The sequence below is a fragment of the Anser brachyrhynchus genome (assembly GCF_964034855.1).
Source record: "Anser brachyrhynchus genome assembly, chromosome: 13".
NCBI lineage: Eukaryota > Metazoa > Chordata > Aves > Anseriformes > Anatidae > Anser > Anser brachyrhynchus.
Window position 1 is genome coordinate 1,764,790 of NC_137708.1, and position 19,810 is coordinate 1,784,599.

The 19,810-nt window shown below is 66.3% G+C and overlaps 2 protein-coding genes across 5 annotated transcripts; one reads left to right on the forward strand and one right to left on the reverse strand.

Annotated features, from left to right (window-relative positions):
- Window positions 1-467: 467 nt before the first annotated feature.
- Window positions 468-10,658, reverse strand: LOC308177291 (phosphatidylinositol 3,4,5-trisphosphate 5-phosphatase 2-like). Of its 2 annotated transcripts, none has more exons than XM_080554273.1 (28): window positions 10,400-10,658; window positions 9,805-10,230; window positions 8,869-8,932; window positions 8,000-8,138; window positions 7,777-7,921; window positions 7,454-7,598; window positions 6,898-6,981; window positions 6,494-6,580; window positions 6,112-6,216; window positions 5,900-6,014; window positions 5,713-5,819; window positions 5,329-5,431; window positions 4,757-4,953; window positions 4,551-4,668; window positions 4,370-4,466; window positions 4,076-4,214; window positions 3,901-4,000; window positions 3,575-3,663; window positions 3,411-3,492; window positions 3,232-3,321; window positions 3,033-3,149; window positions 2,830-2,918; window positions 2,547-2,634; window positions 2,286-2,441; window positions 2,117-2,189; window positions 1,579-2,041; window positions 1,250-1,461; window positions 468-1,112 (listed from the first exon to the last, which is right to left on the reverse strand). In XM_080554273.1, the coding sequence occupies exons 2-28, from the start codon at window positions 9,939-9,941 to the stop codon at window positions 1,040-1,042; spliced, it is 3,414 nt and encodes a 1,137-aa protein (XP_080410399.1). In that variant the 5' UTR covers window positions 9,942-10,230; window positions 10,400-10,658; the 3' UTR covers window positions 468-1,039. The 2 variants fall into 2 exon arrangements, with proteins under 2 accessions (XP_080410399.1, XP_080410398.1); XM_080554272.1 differs by having other exon boundaries at window positions 6,898-6,985; window positions 7,458-7,598; window positions 10,400-10,657.
- A 199-nt stretch (window positions 10,659-10,857) lies between these two features.
- Window positions 10,858-19,658, forward strand: ARR3 (arrestin 3). 3 transcript variants are annotated; one of them, XM_080554276.1, is made up of 14 exons: window positions 10,858-14,470; window positions 14,640-14,670; window positions 14,986-15,046; window positions 15,343-15,387; window positions 15,644-15,843; window positions 15,941-16,000; window positions 16,201-16,268; window positions 16,574-16,709; window positions 16,831-16,915; window positions 17,032-17,104; window positions 17,598-17,735; window positions 17,964-18,047; window positions 18,248-18,271; window positions 18,387-19,658. In XM_080554276.1, exons 1-14 carry the CDS (start codon window positions 14,454-14,456, stop codon window positions 18,598-18,600), a joined length of 1,236 nt encoding a protein of 411 aa, XP_080410402.1. In that variant the 5' UTR covers window positions 10,858-14,453; the 3' UTR covers window positions 18,601-19,658. The 3 variants fall into 3 exon arrangements, with proteins under 3 accessions (XP_080410402.1, XP_080410403.1, XP_080410401.1); XM_080554277.1 differs by having other exon boundaries at window positions 10,858-14,670; window positions 18,387-18,443; window positions 19,525-19,639; XM_080554275.1 differs by having other exon boundaries at window positions 10,858-14,670.
- The last annotated feature ends 152 nt before the right edge of the window (window positions 19,659-19,810 follow it).

Below are 19,810 nucleotides of genomic sequence, written 5' to 3' on the forward strand. Positions count from 1 at the left end.
AAAGGGACCTCGGCCCCTCACCCATGGGGACCACGGCCCTCCTCCCACGGGGACCATGCCCTTCTCCATACAGAGCACAGTCCCTCACCCCTGGGGACCACGGCCCCCATCCCACAGGGACCGCAGCAGCCCCCAGCCCCACGGGGTGCCACATCCAGCCCTGGCCGTGGGGGGTCCCAGCAGCGCCCTTGCCCCCGGGGGTGCTGACCCTGCCTGGCACCCCAGACCTGCAGGGCTCTCCTGGGGACAAAGGTGGCCACTGCCACCTTGAGGCCAGCCTGGGCATAGTGTCCCCAAAACTGGGGCCATCTCTGGGCATAGTGTCCCCAAAACTGGGGCCATCTCAGCACCCCAGCAGCGGGATCCCTGCTCCAGGAGGGCAGCACCCAGCCGGGTGCCGGCGCTCCCCGTGGCTTGCGGGGAGCAGCGCGTGCCCCCAGCTGCACACACGAACGCACATCCCAGCGTCCTCCGAACCCTGAGACTTTATTGCAGGTGGGAGCAGCAAGGTGCACCTCGTACAGAAACCGAACGCAGCCCCGGGAGCAGCTGCTGGAGGAGAAATCCTCAGGGAACGTGGGCCCAGCCAGGCTGAGCGGCGGGACGAGGGAGCGGCTGATGCGGCCAAGGCAAGAGGGTGCTCAGGGCCTCCGGGTCCAAAGCATCCAGCAGTCCCCACCTCCTGAGCGGCCTCCGTTAGCCCCATGTCCTCTGTCCTCCTCACTGGGGGGGCTCAGCAGGGTCCTTCCATTGCTTTGGGGAGGGGAGGGAGGCCGGAGACGTGCGGTGACACCCGGAGAGCATCCATCCCCATGTCCACTTCCCGAGGCTGTCCAGCTGAGGCACACCAGTCCCCCACTGGTGGGCCCAGGCAGGTCGGGCACACGGCCAGGAGGTCCGGCCCTGGGTGCTGGCTGTGTCCAGGCGAGGTGGGCGACAGAATCCCCGTGGGATGTTCCCAGTCCCACACGTCTGGGTCTAGGCCCTAGGCTTAAGGCAGGCTCTGCGCTGCAGGCTCCCCGAGGGGTTCCCAAGCACCTCACCATGGGGGGGCGTTGCGGAGGGCAGGGCTGAGCCCCCCGGCTTCCAGCAGGTCCCGCTCGGTGCCATCCCTACACATGTGGCCAGAGAGAGCCCCTGCCGGGAAGCCACCGAGAGGGAGCGGGGACCCCACAGGCCTGCACGAGGACCTGGGGACACGGCGGGTGCACCCCCGGCCTCCTGTGCCCTGCCCTGCCCTGGGGCTCACCTCTCGTCCCCCCCAGGGCGCGGGGCTCTGCCAGGGACCCTGGGGGCAGTGGTGCCGGTGTGCTCTGAGCCCCCTGCTGCCAGCTCCAGGGTCGGGGGGTACCTGAAGAACTCGGGGCCGTCCCAGCCGTGCGCGCACAGCCCCTCCTCGTACTGCCGCACGCCGAGGTGGCCCAGCCCCACGCCAGCGCTGCGGGACCTGTCGCAGGGCCACTGGGGAAAGAAGAACAGGGAAAGGCTTCAGCAGCGTCACGGCGGGACCAAAAGCGCCCACCTGCGTCTGTCGGTGGCCCGGTAGCCAAAAGCACGTCCCCCTCCCCGTGGCGGTACCTCTCCAGGCTGGCCGTGCTGGCGAGCATCCGTGGTGCGCCCCGGCACCCCCGGGGAGCGCCGGGGGGGCGGCTCCAGGGCGCTGTGGGTCTGGCGCAGCAGCACCTTGTGGCTGTCCCCCGCACGCCCGGGGGCCAGCCGGTCCAGCTGGCTCAGGCAGGTGGCCATGTGCAGCGCCGTCAGCGAGCAGTCGCCCATTGCTGGCGCGTCCCTCTCCAGGATGGCCGACTTGGGTCGCTTCTGCCTGCCCACGCCAGGGGGGCTCAGCAGGCACCCGCGGGGCGAGGGCGAGGGGACCCGTGCCCTGAGGGGGCTCCGGCGCCGCTGGCCCCCCGTCGGGCTCTCTGCCTGCGTGTTGGGGGCTTCTCCGGTGCCCAGCGCCCACGCGGTGGGGAGCCCCTCGAAGATGAAGTAGGCCGGGTTGGTGTAGCTGCTGGCCTCCGGGAGGCTGTGGGGCCGGCTCCTGCGAGGCACGGCGGGGCAGGGCTCAGCATCGCCTGGGGATGGGGTGCGTGGGGGGGCAGCACCAGTGGGGTACCTGAGAGGCGGCTTGGGGCACGTCGGGGTGTCCGCTGCCGGAGCATCGTCCTCCTCCTCAAAGCTGATCCACTCTGCAGAGGCACAGAAGCGTCACCTCTTCCCCCACGTGGGTGCCGGAGAGACGGGCCCTGCGTGGCAGGGGCAGGGCGGCACGGGGGCCGCCTTACCGTAGAGCCTCTCGCGGGTGCTGTGCCGCTCCTTGGGGACCCGGACCTTCATCCAGCCCCGCATGGAGCCCGTCTCCTCGCCTCGGTGGAAGAGGAAGGTCTCGAACTGCTGGGCCATGCTGCCGATCATCGACCTCATCGCGATGCAGCACTCGCCTGCGCGCACAGCACAGGGCTGCGTTAATGGGGTGGCTCCGGGGGCCAGCGAGCCCCCACCCCGTGCACAGCAGCACCCTGCCCGTGCCCCCATCCCGCACGCACCGTAGGACTCGCAGCTCTCCACGCCCTTGATGCTGAGGAGCAGGTGCTGGTCCCCCAGGTACTCCAGGTCCGGCAGGATGGGGTTCAGCTGCATGAGGAGAGAGGGGTGCTGGGGGGCTGCTGCGGGGCAGGGGGCACGGCTGGGCTCTGTCCTCGGGGGACGGTGACAGCCCCCTGTGCCCCTCGGGGTTCGCCCCGTGCAGGGTGCGGGCACGGCACGGTGAGAGGGACGGGGATGAGGAGGCAGCAGGATGCTGAGGGCCCTCCGTGGTGCGTTGCGTACCACGGGCAGCTGCTTGGCCGACCAGCCCATCTTGAGGAAGCCGGGGACGTCGCAGCTCTGGGAGCTGTTCTCCCCGCTCCGCTGAGCCTCTGCGGGGAGAGAGCCGGGGAGGGGGGGCACAGCTCCAGCCCCGTGCCGGCAGCACAGCCTGCCCACCCCACAGCCCCCCCGCCCGGCGCTGCGTCCCCGCGGGGCCACCTCACCCTCCAGGCAGTAGGAGTGAAACTCGATGTAGCACTTGCTGCGGCTGGCGGTTTTCACGATCACCTCGATGCTCTCCCACTCGATGCAGGCCAGGGGCTCGGGGCTGCTGCCGGGAGCTGCGGGAGGCGCGGGGGCTCGGCGGGTGCAGGATGGGTGCCCAGGTCCCCGCGGGGACAGGCCCCGTCGCCTTGTCCTTACCGTTCTTGGGCACGAACTGGGACGTCACGCCCACCTCGAAGGTGGCGAAGACGGGCGAGTGGTCGCTGGTGACGATGTCGTCGGTGCAGCCTGGAGCAGGGAGGGACAGCCGGTGACTGTCCCCAAGCCCCGGGCAGCTCCGGCTGCACCAGGCTCAGCCCCAGCCCCGTCCCGCTCACCGTAGGAGTTGCAGACCAGGTGGGTCTCGGGGTGCGACTTCCAGAGGATGCGGTCGCACCACGAGGGGACGTTGATCCTCATCTAGGAGGGAGAAGAGCAGCCAATTTAGGTCCCCTCCCTGGGTCGGGCTGCTGTCTCCCGGCGCGATGCTTTGGGAACTCACCCCCGTGGTCTTGAACTTCTGCCACATGTAGCTGTCCCGGGAGCCCCGCTCGTACCGGTAGGTGGGTGGGAAGGAGATGTCACCCTCTCCTGGGGACGGAGACACACGGGTGACATGAGGACAGCATCTCTGGCTGTCCCCACAGCTGCATGCTCCCGTGGTGCTGCCTCCAGGGACGCTGCCCCGGGGGGGGTTCGTGGTGCACACCGATGTCCCCCGGGGTTTTTGGCATCTCGCACAGAGCTGTGCAGGCGCCGCCACGCGCTGGAGGTGGCACCAGGAGAGTGGGCCCCTGGGTGCCACCGCCGTGCCCCCCCTGCACTCACTGAACTGCAGGAACACCTTGTTCTTCTCCCGCTCCAGGGTGAGCTGGTCGACGGCCAGCAGGATGTCAAACTCCTTCTTGGTGACGTGCGTCAGGATGTCCTGGGCAGGCGGAGGGAGGAGCGGTGAGCGGCGGTGCCCCGGGGGCACCCGGGGGCGGTGCCGGGGGGCACCCACCTGCACGTCCATGTCGAGGCGGTAGTTGAGGTCCCCGAACCAGAAGAGGTGGGTGAAGCGCAGCGTGAGGTCGAAGGCGCTGAGCCGCTTGTCGCCCAGCGCCAGGGAGCGCAGGATGTCGCTGTAGTTCTGGTTCCGCCTGTGCCGCGCAGGGTGGGGGGGACGGCAGCCGCACATCAACCCCCCCCCCCCAAAAAAAACACCACGGGGCACCCTGCCCCTGCCAGCTGGGGCCGGGAGGGGGCCGGGGACAGCGGGGCACCCCACACACCCACCCCCCGAGCCCCCCATCACCTGTGGGTCTTCTCACTGCCGGAGGCCAGGTGGCAGTTGACGAAGCCGAAGGAGGTCCCGTTGAACAGGAAGGAGACACCCACGGCCCCCTTGTTCCCTGCGGGGACACCGAGCTCAGGGGGGGGCTCGGAGTCCCGTGGGGCAGCCCCCCGGCTCCGCAGGGTCCCCGTCCCCTCCCTACCCAGCGTGTTGGCGATCCCCGTTTTGACGCTGGAGGTGTGGACGTGGCTGATGCGCCGCTCGTGCTCGGGCTTCACCAGCACCACCATCTTGATGCTCCAGAGGCACTGCAGGGCGACCTGCGGGGCACGGGGGTGAGCTGCCCGCCCCGGTGCCACCCCACCCCGGCACGGCGGGGCTGGAGGAGCCCCAGCAGGTGCCCGTTACCACTCGGTAGTCGATGGCCATCAGCGTCTTGAGGGAGGCGCGCAGGAACTCGACCCACTCGCGGTCGCCCAGGGAGTTCTCCTGGGTGCCGATGACGTAGATGTCGTGGGGGATGCAGGCGGTGGTCTCGTCCTGCGTGCGCCCCAAGCCCCGCGAGGTCAGCCAGGAGGCGAGGGAGCGCGGCGGCGGGGCGCTGCCTGGGGGACGGGGACAGCGGGTGACTTCCTCGAGCCCCTCTCCACCCCCAGGTCCTGCCCTGTGCGTCTCCGGGGCCCGCTGGGGACAGGAAGCATCACGCCAGCACCACGGCCCGCCCGTGCACATCTCAGACTTGTGCCGGGATGTGAAACCCTCCAGGCGTCCACGTCTCCGTCAGCAGCAGCGCAAGCAAATTGCAACAGGGCAAACCCCAAACTGGCCAGGCCGGGGTCTTCTCCGTCCTCCCCCCACCAAGGAGCAGCTCGGACCTTGCATTTCCCAGGGCAGCTCCCCGCAGACTCCCAGCACCCGCCCCAGGCTCACAGTGAGTGCCCCCCCCCCCAGGACAACAGGACCTTATCGAGGCCCCTTACCCATGTTCCACGTCCCGACGTACACCGAGATGAGGTCGGGCTCGTCCAGGTTGGAGTGCTGGATCTTCATCAGCTGCAGCAGCTGGCAGAAGGCTTCTCGCTTCTGTGGGTGATACGGGGGGCTCAGGGCACATATGGGGGCACAAGACCCTGGTGCTGGACCTGGGTGTAGGGGAACACAGCACCCTAAAAGGTGGCTGGGTCAGGTGGACGTCAACCCCCAGGTGCCAGAGACAGCTCACGGGGGTGGCCTGGACCTTGAGACCACCTATTCACTGCATGGCTAAATAACAGGTCCGTGTTCCCAAAACGGCCTCTCCGAGGAGAAAAAGGAGGGGAAAGGGGCTGGTGGGACACCCCCCGGGCGCAGCCAGCGGGGCTCACCCGCGCGCTGGGGAAGACGAAGTCCTTGCTCAGGCTCCTCTGCGGGTCGCGGTCGTACACCAGCCTCACCTTGCTCTGCACGCTCTGGTATTTAATCAGCTGCAGGACTGAACGCCGGCCGTGAGGAAGGGACCCCCCCGGCGCAGGGAGCGCATCGTCCTGCAGCCGGCGGGTGGCAGCCCCTTACTTTTGTCCTGCGGGATGGTTTCTTCTGGAGACCCGCTGCCCTTCTTGGTGATGGCCACCGTGCCCAGCTCCACGTCCACCGTCAGGGCTGCCCGCTGCGACTTGCCCACCTTCACCTGCGGCACCAGGAGGGGTTCCCAGGTCGGCCCCGACCCAGGAGCGACGCCGGCTCCGGGACCACCCCGTGCCCCCCCCCCCCCCCCATGCCCTCACCTCGAAGCACTGCACGGCCAGGGGCTTGGTGGCCGGCGGCGGGGCCGCCAGGCTGGGCAGCGCCAGGTTGTGCCGCGACACCGTCTCCTGCAGGGACCTCAGCACCTGGCAGCGAGAGGAGCGAGAGCTGGGGACGGGCTGGGTGGCAGGTGATGGCCTGGGGACGGCTGAGGTGTCCCCAGTTTGGGGGAATGGTGTGACTGGGAGCCCACAGCAGGGGACCCTAACCACGGGAAGAGGCCAGGGGTCTGGCACGTCATGGGGACATCTCAGCTGCCCAGCAATTTGCCAGAGGGCTCAATTAGCTGATGAGTTTGCCCGCGCACAGCGAGGCTCCGGCCGTGCCCCCCTCCCCACCCTGCAGCACGCAGGGACCAGGCACCTTCTTCTCCAGCGATGACAGCAGGTGGTTGACGGCAGAGATCTTGTTGAGGAGCAGCTCCAGGTCGGGATCGCTGGCCAGGAGACCCTGGGGAGAGGGACGGGCACTCACTGGGCTGCGTGGCACCAGGAGCAGCGTGGCACCGGGAGCAGATGGGGCTGTGTGCTCCTCCCTGCTGGCTCTGGGTGCACAACAAGGCTGGCAGGGACCAGCTCCCCCCGGCCTGAACCAGGTGTGGGAACACATCCCTGCTTGTCCCCAGCAGGGAGCCACCCCGTGTCCCCAGCAGGCACACAGTGCCCAGGGAGCACGCAGGGCATGCAGCACCCTTGGGTGCAGACAGGCACTAAAACCACCCCAAAGAATTCCCCATACCCAGGCGGGATGAGCCCCCGGGGCCTCACCTGCTCCCTGGCCGGGCTGCGAGGGGACGCAGGGGGGTCGAACACCCTGGCCAGGGTCTCCAGCCCTGCCAGCGTGAAGTCGATCTCACTGCAGAGAGGCGGATGAGCATGAGAGCCAGCACGGTGGCGATGATCTGCCAGGCAAGGCTGCCCAGGGGATGGGGTCGGGGATGGGGACGGGGACGAGGACGGGGATGGGGTTGGGGATGGGGATGGGGATGGGGATGGGGATGGGGACGGGGATGGGGATGGGGACGGGGACGGGGATGGGGATGGGGACTGGGATGGGGATGGGGATGGGGACGGGGATGGGGACGGGGACGGGGACGGGGATGGGGATGGGGATGGGGACGGGGATGGGGATGGGGACGGGGACGGGGATGGGGATGGGGATGGGGACGGGGATGGGGATGGGGACGGGGACGGGGACGGGGACGGGGACGGGGACGGGGATGGGGATGGGGATGGGGATGGGGACGGGGATGGGATGGGGATGAGGCGAGTGCCCCGCAGTGCTGCCCGTGTGCTGTCCCCTGCCCCGCCACCCCCAGGCCACTCGCCTGTGCAGCGCCCTGCAGGCGGTGACGAGGGCGGTGCTGAGGTGGCGCAGCTGCAGGTGCCCGTTGCGCAGCGCCTCCAGGTCCAGCTGCAGGTGCTGGGTCAGGTACTCGGCCATGAAGCCCATGAAGTCGCTGGCTGGGCTGCAGGGGGAGGCAGTGGCTGGGAGCGGAGGTGCCCGGGCTCGGAGCGGTGCCAGCCCCTGGCACCTCGCTCAGGGTTTACGAAGTTCCTACTTTTTGGGAAGCGCCACCACCCCCTGCTCCTCTCCCCACGGCCGTGCCCACCCCTGCAGTCCCTCGGGAGGGAAGGGGACGTTACCTGCTGTGGACCTGCTCCTGCAGCCTCAGCTGCAGCTGCTGCGAGATGTGGGGCCGGGCAGGGGGAGCGCCGAGCCCCGTGCTCCCCCCGGACCCCCCAGCGGGGACCGCGCTGCCTGCCTGGTTCCCTCTGCCGTCCTCCCCGTCTGCGGGCACAGCACACCCGGCTCAGCACGGGCACCTCCCCGCCGCCGCCCCGTCCCGCAGCACCCGGCCCCGCTCACCCGAGTCCTCGTCGGCCGTGTCCCGGGGCCGGTGCACGGGGTAGAGCAGGGGCGTCACCAGCCCGTTGTTGGGCTGCTGGTAGGCGCCGATCAGGTCGGGGAGCGTGCGGAAGCACTTGGCCTGGATGCCCTGGATGGTCTGGGGAGGCAGAGGGGACGGTGGCATGGGATGTCCCCCCCGTCCACGGGCTCTGCGGGATGGGGGCACCCCCAGGCAGGTTGCTGTGCCGGCTGGGGTCTGTCCCCCAAAAGGACCCGTGCCGAGCTGTGGGTGCCAGCTGGATGCCAACCCTTGCAGAGCAACGGGAGGACGCGGAGGGAGAGGAGACAGGGATACCCCCTCGGGAAGCACATGTGGGAGCAGAGCGGGGCAGTTTTAGGGACCCAGAAAGGTGGTGGCAGAGGGTCAGGAACCAGGAGAAACCATGAAGGGACGCCAAAGGGGAACAACGAGGCCAAGCCAGCAGCGAGCGGGGCTGCAGGGCTGGTGTGGGTGGGCAGCAGGGGATGCTCTGCCCGCTCTCACGGCCGGGACGGTGACAGCGACAGGAAGGGGGAAAATATTTTGCAAAGCTGCCCCAGGTGCAGCAGCGGCAGGCGGCTGCTGCGAGGCTGCCAGAGCGGCACCGCTCGCAGCCGGGCCGCGCTGCAGACAGGGTCTGTGCAAAGCTCGCACATCCTGTGGTGCCGCGCTGCAGCCAGCTCGTGCAAAAAGCAAACCGCACCGCTCGCTGGGCGCGGGGAGCTGCAGGCTCCACCTCGCCGGGCGCCCTGCAGAAGAAGAAGCTGGAGGCGGCAGCGAACCTCCCAGCCCCTCCGCACCTGCTTCCTGAGGGTGCACGGCGAGCACCCAGCCCCCTGCCACCCACCTGGACGGAGAGCAGCCCCTCGTCGTCGGGGAGGATGCGGTAGGTGTGGACGTGCCGCTGGAACCTGGGGGAGAGCCGAGCGTCTGCACCCTGTCCCCTTTGCAGACGGAGGAACTCAGCTCCTGCTTCTGGAAATAAAATCGTCGCCCTGCCCCCGGCTTGCCCTGCACCCCCGCGCTCCCCAGCACCATGTGTTTGCAATTTGGACCTCGCGCCTGGCCAGGAAAGCCACGGGGAGCTGGGGGGGCATCCTTCCAAACCCGCAGAGGCACCGCCCCGTGCAACACCATCCCAGCCTCTCCTGTCCCCACGGACGTGTCCCTGGGCTGCAGGAGGGTCCCGGCGGGCACCGCAGCTCCCAGCCCCACGGTGCCGCTGACCGGCAGTGACATTTTGGCGCTTGGGCTGCCGAAACCCCGGCACGTGAGAAGTTAACAGCAGGCGCCGTGGTCCGGATGCCGGCGCGCCAGGGGCTGGACAGAGAGGGGATGTTTGTGTGCGCCGAGGGAGGGCTGTGCCGGCCGCCTCTCCTGTCCCACGCAGGGGCTGGGCGGGCAGCGTGGGCACCCGAAGGTGGGCAGCCCCGAAGGGCTTGGGGTGCTGCCCCCCACGTCCCCTGGGGGTGCTGAGTTTGGGCTGGCAGCCGGGCGGGGCTCCTGGCCGAGGCTTCTGCCAGGATTTTCCCTTGAGCCAAGCTGGGCATCGCCCCGATACCCCGGTGTCAGCGCTGACCGAAGCAGAACCAGCGGCTGCATCCCGTGCGCATCCCTTAGGCTGTCAAATACTTTACTGCCCCCACCCCTAACCCCTGCCTCGCTGCTGGGGGGGGCCGCACCACCCCCCGGCCCCACCGATCCCCGTCAGGACGGGGGCCGGGTCCTTTCTCATCGAGCGACCAGAAGGATGCCAAGAGCAGAGCGGAGGCGGGGAACTCACAGGAGGCAAAGGGCGTACGCCCCCGCCACGGACTCGCTGTCCCGCACCAGGAAGCAGCCGTCCCTGCCGGCCTTGGCCAGCAGGTCCTCAGCCACCACCCGGCTGATGTCCCGGTGGTACCAGCTGGCCGCCGCCATCCCCCCGGCTGGCAGGAGGCTGGCCGCGCTGCGCCGCGGTCCCAGCCCCACATCAGCCGGCCCACGGGGGTGGGTCGGGAAGGCGAAGGTGGGGGCCCGGCCCCCCGGCGCCTGGGCGAGGAGGCGGCTGGGGGTCCCGACGGGTGACGTGCAGCCGCTGAGGCGCTGCTCATGGGGACGGGGCGCCCCGTGCCGAGCCCCGCAGCCGGGCGGTGCGGCAGGAGCAGGAGCGGGGAGGCTGCGGGGGGATGCTGGGGGTCCGGCTGCTCCTCATGACGGGGGCTCCAGCCTGCAGGGTGCAGCGGGGCAGAGAGTCGCGCATCAGTGACCCGTGGCAGGGTCACCCCAAGCCACCGCCCCAGCCCCGGGGCCACCATCCCGTCCGGGTGCACGGCAAGGACAGGCCATGCCGGCGTCCCGCCGGTGCGTGGGCCCCGAACATCACCGGAGGCACTCACCCTCCCTCGCAGACGCGGCGCTCCCGCGGCTCTGGCGGGGTGCTGGGGGCGGCGAGCAGAGCTTTTGGGGTGCAGCCCCGAGCTACCTGCCGGTGTGCTCACCGTGGTCCTGCCCGGTGGGGCGGCAGCAGGGCAGAGGGCACGCAGCACCCGCCCCGGTGGCCCCGCTCCTCGTCCCCAGCGGCCGGGCCCAGCCGCGCGGCGTCCCCGCGCCACCCGCTCAGCACCACGGCGCCCGCCCCGCGCTCTTCCTCCTTCTCTGCGCTCTGCTCTCCCCGCGGTCAGGACCAGCCTCCTCGCTCCTCCTCCTGCTCCAGCCCCGCTGGCGAGGGGAAGCCGGCGGCCATGCGGGGCCCAGCGCCCCGAGCACGGCGGGGAGAGGCATGGGGGCTCCACCACCGCCCCGCTCCCCGTCTTCTCCGAGCCCCTTCCCTCGGTTGTGCCCCAGGAGAGGGGAGAGCAGGCTGCGTGGCATCACCCTGAGGTGTGCTCAGGGTGGCAGCGACCGAAACGCCCGCTCCTGGGGGCACCGCAGCCCACGTGGGGCCAGCTCCAGCCACTTTGGGACGGCGATGCCGCGGGCATCGGGTGCCCAAGGGAGCCGGGCACCCCTAATTGCGTTCAGGGGGGATTGGCTCCAGGGTGCGGGGGCTTGGGGAGGGCTCGGGGAGGAGGGGGGGCTGCGGCAGGGCTGCAGACAGTCCCGGGGGGCTGCTGGGGTTCACAGAGAGGCTTCGCTCCTGCCACAGGCAGTGAGAGGGCCCCGCACGTGCTGGGCAGCTCTGCCCCGGGCTGCGTTGGCGATTAGCGCTGCAGCGCCCCGTTAATTACAGACGAGCTGCAGCCACCAGCTGCTGCAGGGGACGTGGGGCAGCGGGGGCTGCGCCCCCCCAGTGTTTCTCCTCAGACTCTTTGCACAGCCCAGGCTGGCACCTGGGCTTCAGGAGCCATCCCCCCACAGCGAGGAGCCCCAGGCACGGGGGCGCTCCACCAGCACCGTCTGCCCAAGCCTCTCCAAGGCTTCCTCTTGGGCCGGCATCCCCCCGGGCTCCCGGTGACACAGAGGAACCTGTGGCCAGGGCCACCGAGAAGTTGGGCAGCCTGGTTTATTCCGGGCTGGCGGCTGTGGGCTGCTGGTGCTTGCATCCCTCATCACGTCCCGAGGACAGGAGCAAGTCAGGGTGGTGGCAGAGACCCCGTCCCCCCGGGACCCCCTCGTGCCAGCGCTGCTCCCGGCTGTTACTTAACGGCGCGGCAGTAATTCCCCACGGCCCCGGAGGCGCCTGGCTTTGGTGGCGGGTGGGATTAGCGCCGTCCACGTCGCCTAATCCAGATCAGGGGAAGAAGACACGGAGCTCTCAGGGGCTTTCGGAAATCGTCGCCGTCTGCACCCGTCAGCCCGCGCTGCCGCAGCGTGTGAGTGGGCTGAGCCGCACGGGGCCCTGGAGGGCAGGCTGGGATGAGGCATGCAGCTTTTTGCCGTTTATTGAACAGGAGAAAGGCATCACCCCACAGAGGAGCACGGCCACCAAAGTCAGGCAGAGGGGTGGCTCCAGGAGAATCATCCCGGGGTGCAACTACCAGCAAGGGTTGGTCCTCGTGGTGTCCCAGCACCTGGCTGCAAACACACCGGTGTGAGCACGGGGATGGATGTGGCCACCCGGGACCACGGGCACCGCACTGGGACCAGCACGGACGAGGGTGTCAGGGACCTTTGCTGCCGGGAAGGTCACGGTTCACGTGTCCCCTGCCCTTGGCAGAAATAGTGCCCGCTAATCTGCAAACTAAGCAGCTCTCCTGTGTGCAATTAAAAGGGATCACAAGTCCCGGCCCCGGTCAGCACGTGCCGGCACCTAAAGCCGGGCTGGGTGCGGGAGGGGAGCTGGCGGCTGCGGTGCTGCTCCTCGGGCTCTGCCCTGTCCCCGCTGCCCGCGGAGCACGCCGAGGGCGCTGCTGCGGGAGGGCGATCCCCGGCCCGCCACGAGCTCAATCCGCTCCACACTTTCCCAAGTTTCCTATTTGCAGCAGCAAACCTTGAATTAATAATGTGCTAATGGGGTCAGGCGAGGCCGGCCTGCGGTGTTACGAAATGGCAGCGGGAGCGGAGCTGGCGTGAGGGCTGCCCTCGTGAGCGCACTCCCTGTCATCTCCTAAACCAGCAGCCCTCTGTTCTCACCCGCTGGCAGTTTTTGGGGTTCCACCTGACCCCCCAGCAGGTTTTAGGATGTGGGGAGCCCCCAGACCTGGAGGTCCCAGCCACACAGGCACGTTGGCCATGGGAGGAATCAAACCAGGCAGCCCCTTCCCTCCCTTCCACCACCGAACCTGGGGCTGTCCCGGCTCCACGTGCAGTGGGAGCGGTGGTGGGGTGATCCCGTGGGAGTGGGCACCCCTGCCCGCCGGGACCGTCCGGCTCAATTAGCATCACCCTGCTCCTAAGCTCCGCCAAGCTCCATAATCTGCTTTCTCGGGGCTCCAGCAGCAGCCGTATTTATAGCCCACTCTTACTCACGGAGCGTCTCCCCGGTTAATCAACTAATAGGATTCGAGCCCCAAAATACCTCTCCCCCCCCCCCCCCCACGACTCATCTCCAGCCAAAGCCAGCCGGGAGCCGGGGGAGGGCCGGGGCAGGTATAAGAGGCCGCAGGACGGGGAGCAGCCCGCGGTGCCGGGCGGCAGGGGGACGTCGGGGAGAGGAGGAGGAGACCAGCACCCAGCCCAGGTGAGTGCTACCTGCACGGCCCCGGCTGCTTCGTGGGGTGCTGTGGGGCAGGGACATCGGTGCCGGACTCGGGGCTGGAAGGAGGGAGGCTCGGGGCCGAAAAATCTGCCCAGATGGATTTCAGCATGGGCAGAGGCATCCGTAGCGGTGTAGGAGAGCTCAGCCAAGCCAGGAGGAGTCCCAGTCGCCCCTCTGGGAGCCTCGGCACACACAGAGGAGGCTCCAGCTCTCCTCTCCCCTGCCTTTCATCCCCTTTTCCCCAGTTCCTGGGCCCCGCAGAGGGCTGAGCCCGCAGCACCACTCTGCTCCCAGTCCCTTTGCATCCCCTCTTGCTGCTGCCCAAGGAGCCCTGCAGATGAGGATGCCCGAGCTTCACACCCCCCGCAGCACCTGAGGGAATCACAGATCCTCTGTTTGGGACTAATCCCTTCTTTTCCCTGGGGAAGAGGATCATCATCTCCCCCTGCTCCCTCTGTATCAGCTTCTTCTTTCTCTCCAGCATCGCTGCTTACGTAAAGGAGCAACTCTGCCCACACGCCCCCAGGGCATCAAATCCTGCCTGGGCTTAAGCCCTGCTAATGTCAGAGCAGCCTAAGTTTACGAAGCCGAGCTCATCCCTTCTAATCTCCCCGCAAATCAGCCGGTGATCAGCGAGATATTTGCAGTTTAATTCTGGACGCCGGGCTTGAGCAAGCAAACTGCAGGCAGCCCCAGCCCGGGAGGTCCCACGCCGCCGGTGTGCGGGCTCGGAGCAGTGGGATGGACGTGCCGGGGTCAGGGCCATGGGTCGGGGCCGGTGGGGCAGCTGGATGGCTTGCAGCTGTTCTATCTGCGGCTTCCTCGCTCTCCTGTGAGCGACGGGACAACATGAGCAAGTTCCTCCTGTTAAGTCCTGGCAGCAAATTTCCTGCAGACAAGAAAATATATAAAATCAGAGCACCTTAAAGCCTGTTTTTCATTTTCTTTGCTTTTCCCAGACTCACACTCGCTCCCCTGGGAGCCACCCTGTGCTTTCCCCTTATTTTTAATAAAGCCTGCCCTGCATGGGGCATCAGTCTTGCATTTTCACCTCCTCCTTGTTGCCTTTTAGCCTGGGAGATGGAGCTTGCTCGCTCAGCTAGTCCCGACGGGTCTCCAGCAGCTTCACCGCTAGCGTGCACCCCCCAGATCCTCGCAGTCCTGGGGAAACGGGGCGGCCCCAGCTGCAACTGCAGCATCTGAGAACAATTCTGTCCCCGTTGCTGGCATGGCTGCCGGCTCCCCCCTCCTCACCTCCACCATTTTCCCCCTTCTCTCCCTGCAGATCCAAGCCGCGCGGCACCTGACTTAAAATGGCAGATGGAGCAAAGTAAGTGTCTCTGTAAGGGCTGGGACATCGCCTGGTGCAGCTCCTGGGGACGCTCCTCTCGCCCCAGGGGGATGCGTGGCCGTGCCCTCCCCGCCTGGGGAGCGGGCAGTGCTGCCCCCAGCCTCGCCGTGGCCGTTCCAACCGCTCCGTGTGTGTTTTTCCTCCTCAGGGTGTTCAAGAAGACGAGCCCCAATGGCAAGGTGAGTCCCTGCAGGCACCTACAGGGCTGCCCCCGGTGTGGGTGGGCACGGGGGACATGGTCTGGGTTTTCATTCCCTTTGAAATCTCCCGATTTCTCTCTACCTGTTATGATGCCACCACTGGGCTCACCACTTTTCAACGGGAATATTTTAAAAACCCTACATGACCCCTTAAATGTGGTGCCTGGTCTAACACCCTGAACGCCTGCAGGGTCAGAGAGCTCTGCAACGCAACCCAGGGCTTGAAAATTTGGGGCAGTTCGATGGCAATCACTAACCTGTTCCACTGTTTCCTTCTGCCACGTGCTCCCCTAGCTGTCCATCTACCTGGGCAAGAGGGACTTTGTGGACCACGTGGAGTCGGTGGACTCTGTGGGTGAGTGGGGTCCCCCCAAGTGCTGGGAGCAGCGAGTGGCCTAGGAGGCCGGCCCCTGGGGCATTTTCCTACAAACGCCTTAAAAGAAATACCTTTAAAGATAACATCCCTTTGCTGCACTGCTGGGGGAGACGTTCAAGGGAGTGCCACCGTCCCCATGACAGGCAGCTCCCTTCGGCCACCTTCCAGCCGATGAGCAGACTGTTTTGACTTTAAAAAATACAGTATTTTTACACGGATCTTCTCTCCTACTGGCATGCCGAGCTCTCTGCCCCTTCCTTTTTGCTTGTTTGCAGATGGCGTCTGTCTGATCGACCCGGAGTACCTAAAGGACAGAAAAGGTATTAAGGCACGAGAATCCACGTTACAAGGGGCGGGAGAAAAAGCTCTGAAGCTGCCCGTGCCTTGAAGAAGGATGCGATGGATCTTGTTAACTTTATACTTGGTGTCAGATCCGTGTCTTAATAACAGTCATATTTCTGTAAATAACTTGCTTTTAATGCCAATGAGATATAAACACAGCTTTTCTTTCTTTCCTCCTTTCTCAACCCTCTCCCCCTGCGCCTTGCCTTCCTCGCACCCCCGCGGCGGCCCCAGTGTACGTGACGCTGACTTGCGCGTTCCGCTACGGCCGAGACGACCTCGACGTTATCGGGCTGACCTTCAGGAAGGACCTCTATGTCCTGACCACGCAGATCTTCCCGCCGGTGCCCGACCAGGTGCCCAAAACCCTCACCCCTCTGCAGGAGAAGCTGATGAAGAAGCTCGGCGAGAACGCGTACCCCTTCACCTTCGAGGTAGGGGCTGCTCCTCCCCGTCCCCACGGCTCCGTGGTGTGCACCGGGGCTCACCTTCGGGCACGCTCTTTACCTGCTCCTTCCCTCTCCTGCCCAGGTTGCCACCAACTTGCCCTGCTCGGTCACCCTCCAGCCGGGACCAGACGACGTGGGGAAGGTCAGATGCTGTCCCCAACCCGTGTCCCCATGGCCAAGTCGTGGGGAGGTGGCCATGAGGTGGGGTGAGGGTTGGAGGGAACAGGCAGGTGGATCCAGGGCTGGGATCTCCCGGGATGCGATGGAGGAAGGAGGGGAACAAGCCTGAACCTCGGGCAGCTCGGAGCCCCCCCTGCTTTGTAACGCGATGTGTGCCCCCAGGCCTGCGGCGTGGACTTCGAGGTGAAAGGGTTTTGTGCTGAAAACCTGGAGGAGAAGATCCACAAGAGGTATTTGTGGGGGAACCCTTTACTTCCCCACGGCCAAAAAAATGAACAAATGAACAACCAGGCCATTTTGGGGTGGCCAGCTCAGGGCCAGGCCAAGGCTGTGCCATCAGCTGGTGTCACACTTGGATTGGGGACTTTGCCCGTAGGAAGGGTGCTGGTGCCCATGCCTGCACCCTCCCCGTCCTAACAGCAGGCTGTAGATTGCATGGTTTGACTAGAGGAGCTGAGGTGCCCCCAAAGACAAGCCCCGTGTCTGTCCCCCTGTGCGCGAGGGTGCCCGGCAGCGACAGCTTCTCGCCCCGCAGGAACTCGGTGCGCCTCATCATCCGAAAGATCCAGTTTGCACCCATGAAAACGGGCCCCGCGCCCAAGTCAGAGACCACCCGGCAGTTCATGATGTCTGACAAGCCCCTGCACCTCGAGGCCTCCCTGGACAAGGAGGTCAGCACAAGGGCTGTCCCCTGCCTCGTGCCACCATGTACTTCCCCAGAAATGGGGACCGGGACATCTCTGTCCCCAGTCCCGCTCACTGGCCATGTAACTGAGTCTCTTCTGACGGCAGATCTACTACCACGGAGACCCCATCAACGTGACTGTCAACATCAACAACACCACCAACAAGATTGTGAAAAAAATTAAGATCTCAGGTGAGAGCGAGTGCGAGGGGCACGTCCTGGTGCCCGCTGTGTTGGTGTTGGGGATGGGGAATGTGCGCCCGGGCCCCTGGCACCGCACCAACGCTGCTCCCTCTCGTCTGCCTCAGTCGATCAGATCACGGACGTGGTTCTCTACTCGCTGGATAAATACACGAAGACTGTGTGCATGGAGGAGATAAAGTGAGCAAAAAAGATCTGGCACGCAGCGTGGCATGGGGGAGAAGAGGGAGGAAGTGAACGAGGAGTGGGTGGTGATGATGGTTTTAAACTGGGCAGCAAAAAAAAAAAAAATCAGTGTTAGAAGAGCAGATGTTGAGGAAGCAGGGGAGAGGGAAGGCTGTGGACGTCGAGCCCCCCAGCACAAGCTGGGGGATGTCCCTGGGGGAAGGTGCACAGCTGTCCCCAGGCTGCTTCCTCTCCCCATTTTGCATCTTGAGGCCAGCTGCAGTCAGGCAAGGCCTCTGTGCCCCTGAAAAAGAGGAGGGACAGAGCAAAGGTGGGGGGGGTAGAAAAAAAAGAAGTGGTTGTAGAAAGGAACAAAAGGAGGAAATGAGCCCAGACAGCTGCGTCGGGGAGGATGGGGCAGGAAGGGGGCCCTGCCCTGCCCTGGTGTGGTGCTGAGCACCCATCAGGGTGCTGCCGGCCCTGAGCTCTCCTCTCCTGCCCCTTCCAGCGAGAACGTGGCGGCCAACTCCACCTTCTCCAAAACGTACTCCGTCACCCCCACGCTCTCGGCCAACCGCGAGAAGCGAGGCCTGGCTCTGGACGGCAAGCTCAAGCACGAGGACACCAACCTGGCCTCCACCACCATGTAAGAGCCGGGCTTGTGTCAGGGGAAAGTCCCCGCTCAGGCAGCTCAAGTGGCCTCCAGAAGCTGCGGTTTCAGCCATCCCTCCCCTCTCTTTGCCACGCTGCGTTGTCCCTCCCCACTAACCCCAGCGCACCCCATGTCAGTTGGGGCATGGAGACAGCCCCAGGATCTGTCACAGGGGTAGAAGGGATGGTGGCATCTCACTGCTCCGCTCTGCCTCTCTCCTAGCCTGAGGCCCGGCATGGACAAGGAGGTGCTGGGGATCCTGGTGTCCTACAAAGTGAAGGTCAACCTGGTGGTGTCCCGAGGAGGGTGAGGCTCGCGGGCACGGGCAGCAGGGACATCCCCCGCTCCCCGTGGCTGTGGGGCAGCTGGGTCCCCTTGGTCCCCTTCCACCCCATTACCACTGCCCCTCATCCATGCTAAAGCGTCTTCTAATTGATCTCAAATCAAACGCTAACTCCTCCCCTCCTTTCCTTGGCTGATTTCTGTCCCTTCTCTCTGTGGTGCAGCATCCTGGGGGATCTCACTTCCAGGTAAGCAGGGAGGTGCCTGTGGGGCCAAGCGCCCAGCGCCAGCACGGCGTGGTGCTCAGGGCCCACGTAGTGTGGTGCTGGGTGGATTCGCTGAAAGAAGAGCTTTCCCTTCCAGCGACGTTGGCGTTGAACTGCCCGTCATCCTGATGCACCCGAAGCCTGCGGACGGTAAGTGGCGCCTGGGACGCAGCGAGAGCACCCAGGAGGAAAAGGCAGTTCCCGTTCAGATGGGAACTGGTAGGAGTGATGGCACTGGGCAGTCCCAAAGGTTAGGTGAAGCACTCCACAAAACGAGCCAGCGGGCCTTCGCTTGCACCACTCCACATTGAACAGTCCCTATTCTTCCCTCTTCCTCCCCAAACTCCTCCATGCTTCCCATGCGCACCAGCACCGCATCCAACTGGTGCTGGGTTTCACACAGCAGTCATCTTGGTGTCCTGAGCACGGGGAGAGCAGCTCTGCCCCCCCTGCAACCCATCCAAGTGTCTGTCTAGAAAAGCACCCGAGCATTAAGAGATGTCTCCAAAGGGCCACTGCTGCATCAACCTGTGTGTTTGTCTCTTTCCACGCCTGCCTCGCCGTGCTGCGTGCTCATAAACGGACTACAGACAAGCCAAGGTAAGCGGGGGTTCCTTACGCCTGTGGGACACAAACCGCGTGCAGCCACCACAGACCAGTGCGCTGCCCCGCTTCGGCGTGGGACTACGGAGGTGTGCTTGGACAAAACACCCAAATTTGTGCTGGTGTCACAGTGTGCTTGGACAAAACACCCAAGCCTTGTGCCGGCGTCGCAGCGGTGTGACACCCAGTGGTGTGACACCCAGCGGTGTGACACCCAGCGGTGTGACACCCCCTGCGGCACCACGGGCGGCAGGAGTGGGGTCACGAGCCAGTTCTTGGCAGCCCCACGCCCAGCGTTGCCTCCTAAATTTCTGCAGTGTGGTTTGTGTGTTTAACGCTCCGTGACGGGATCTGATTGTGGGGACTTGGGGTCTGGCAGCCCGGGGAAGCCCGGCGGAGGGCGGCTTCCAGGGCGGCAGCCGCTCGCTTCGCCTTCCCCGTGGAGTCTCCCCGTTCTCCCGGCCCCATCTCGGCTGACTCTCTTTCTTTTCGCTCTTTCCCCGTCGCGGCCCGGCCCCGCTGCGTGCTGACAGGAGGTAACCGAGCCCCGCTGCCCTCCCCTTATTCCTTTCCCCCCGGGGCCGGGCGCGGCGGCACGGCGGGGCTGAGCGTGCCGTGCCCGTGCCTTGCAGCGAGGAGGACATCGTCATCGAGGAGTTCGCCCGGCAGCGCCTCAAGGGGGAGCGGGACGACGACGAGGACAAGGAGGAGGCGGACAAAGAAGAGAGCTGAACGGCACCCACCCCGCCGCCATGTTGGGACCCCCCCCCCCCCCCCCCCCCCCATGGCCGCCCCCCCCGCCATGGCCACGCCCCCCGCCGCCATGTTGGGCCCTCCCGCCGCCATGCCCGGCCCCCTCCCGCCGAGGCCACGCCCCCTCCCGCCCTGACCACGCCCCCGCCCGCCGCCGTGCCCGCC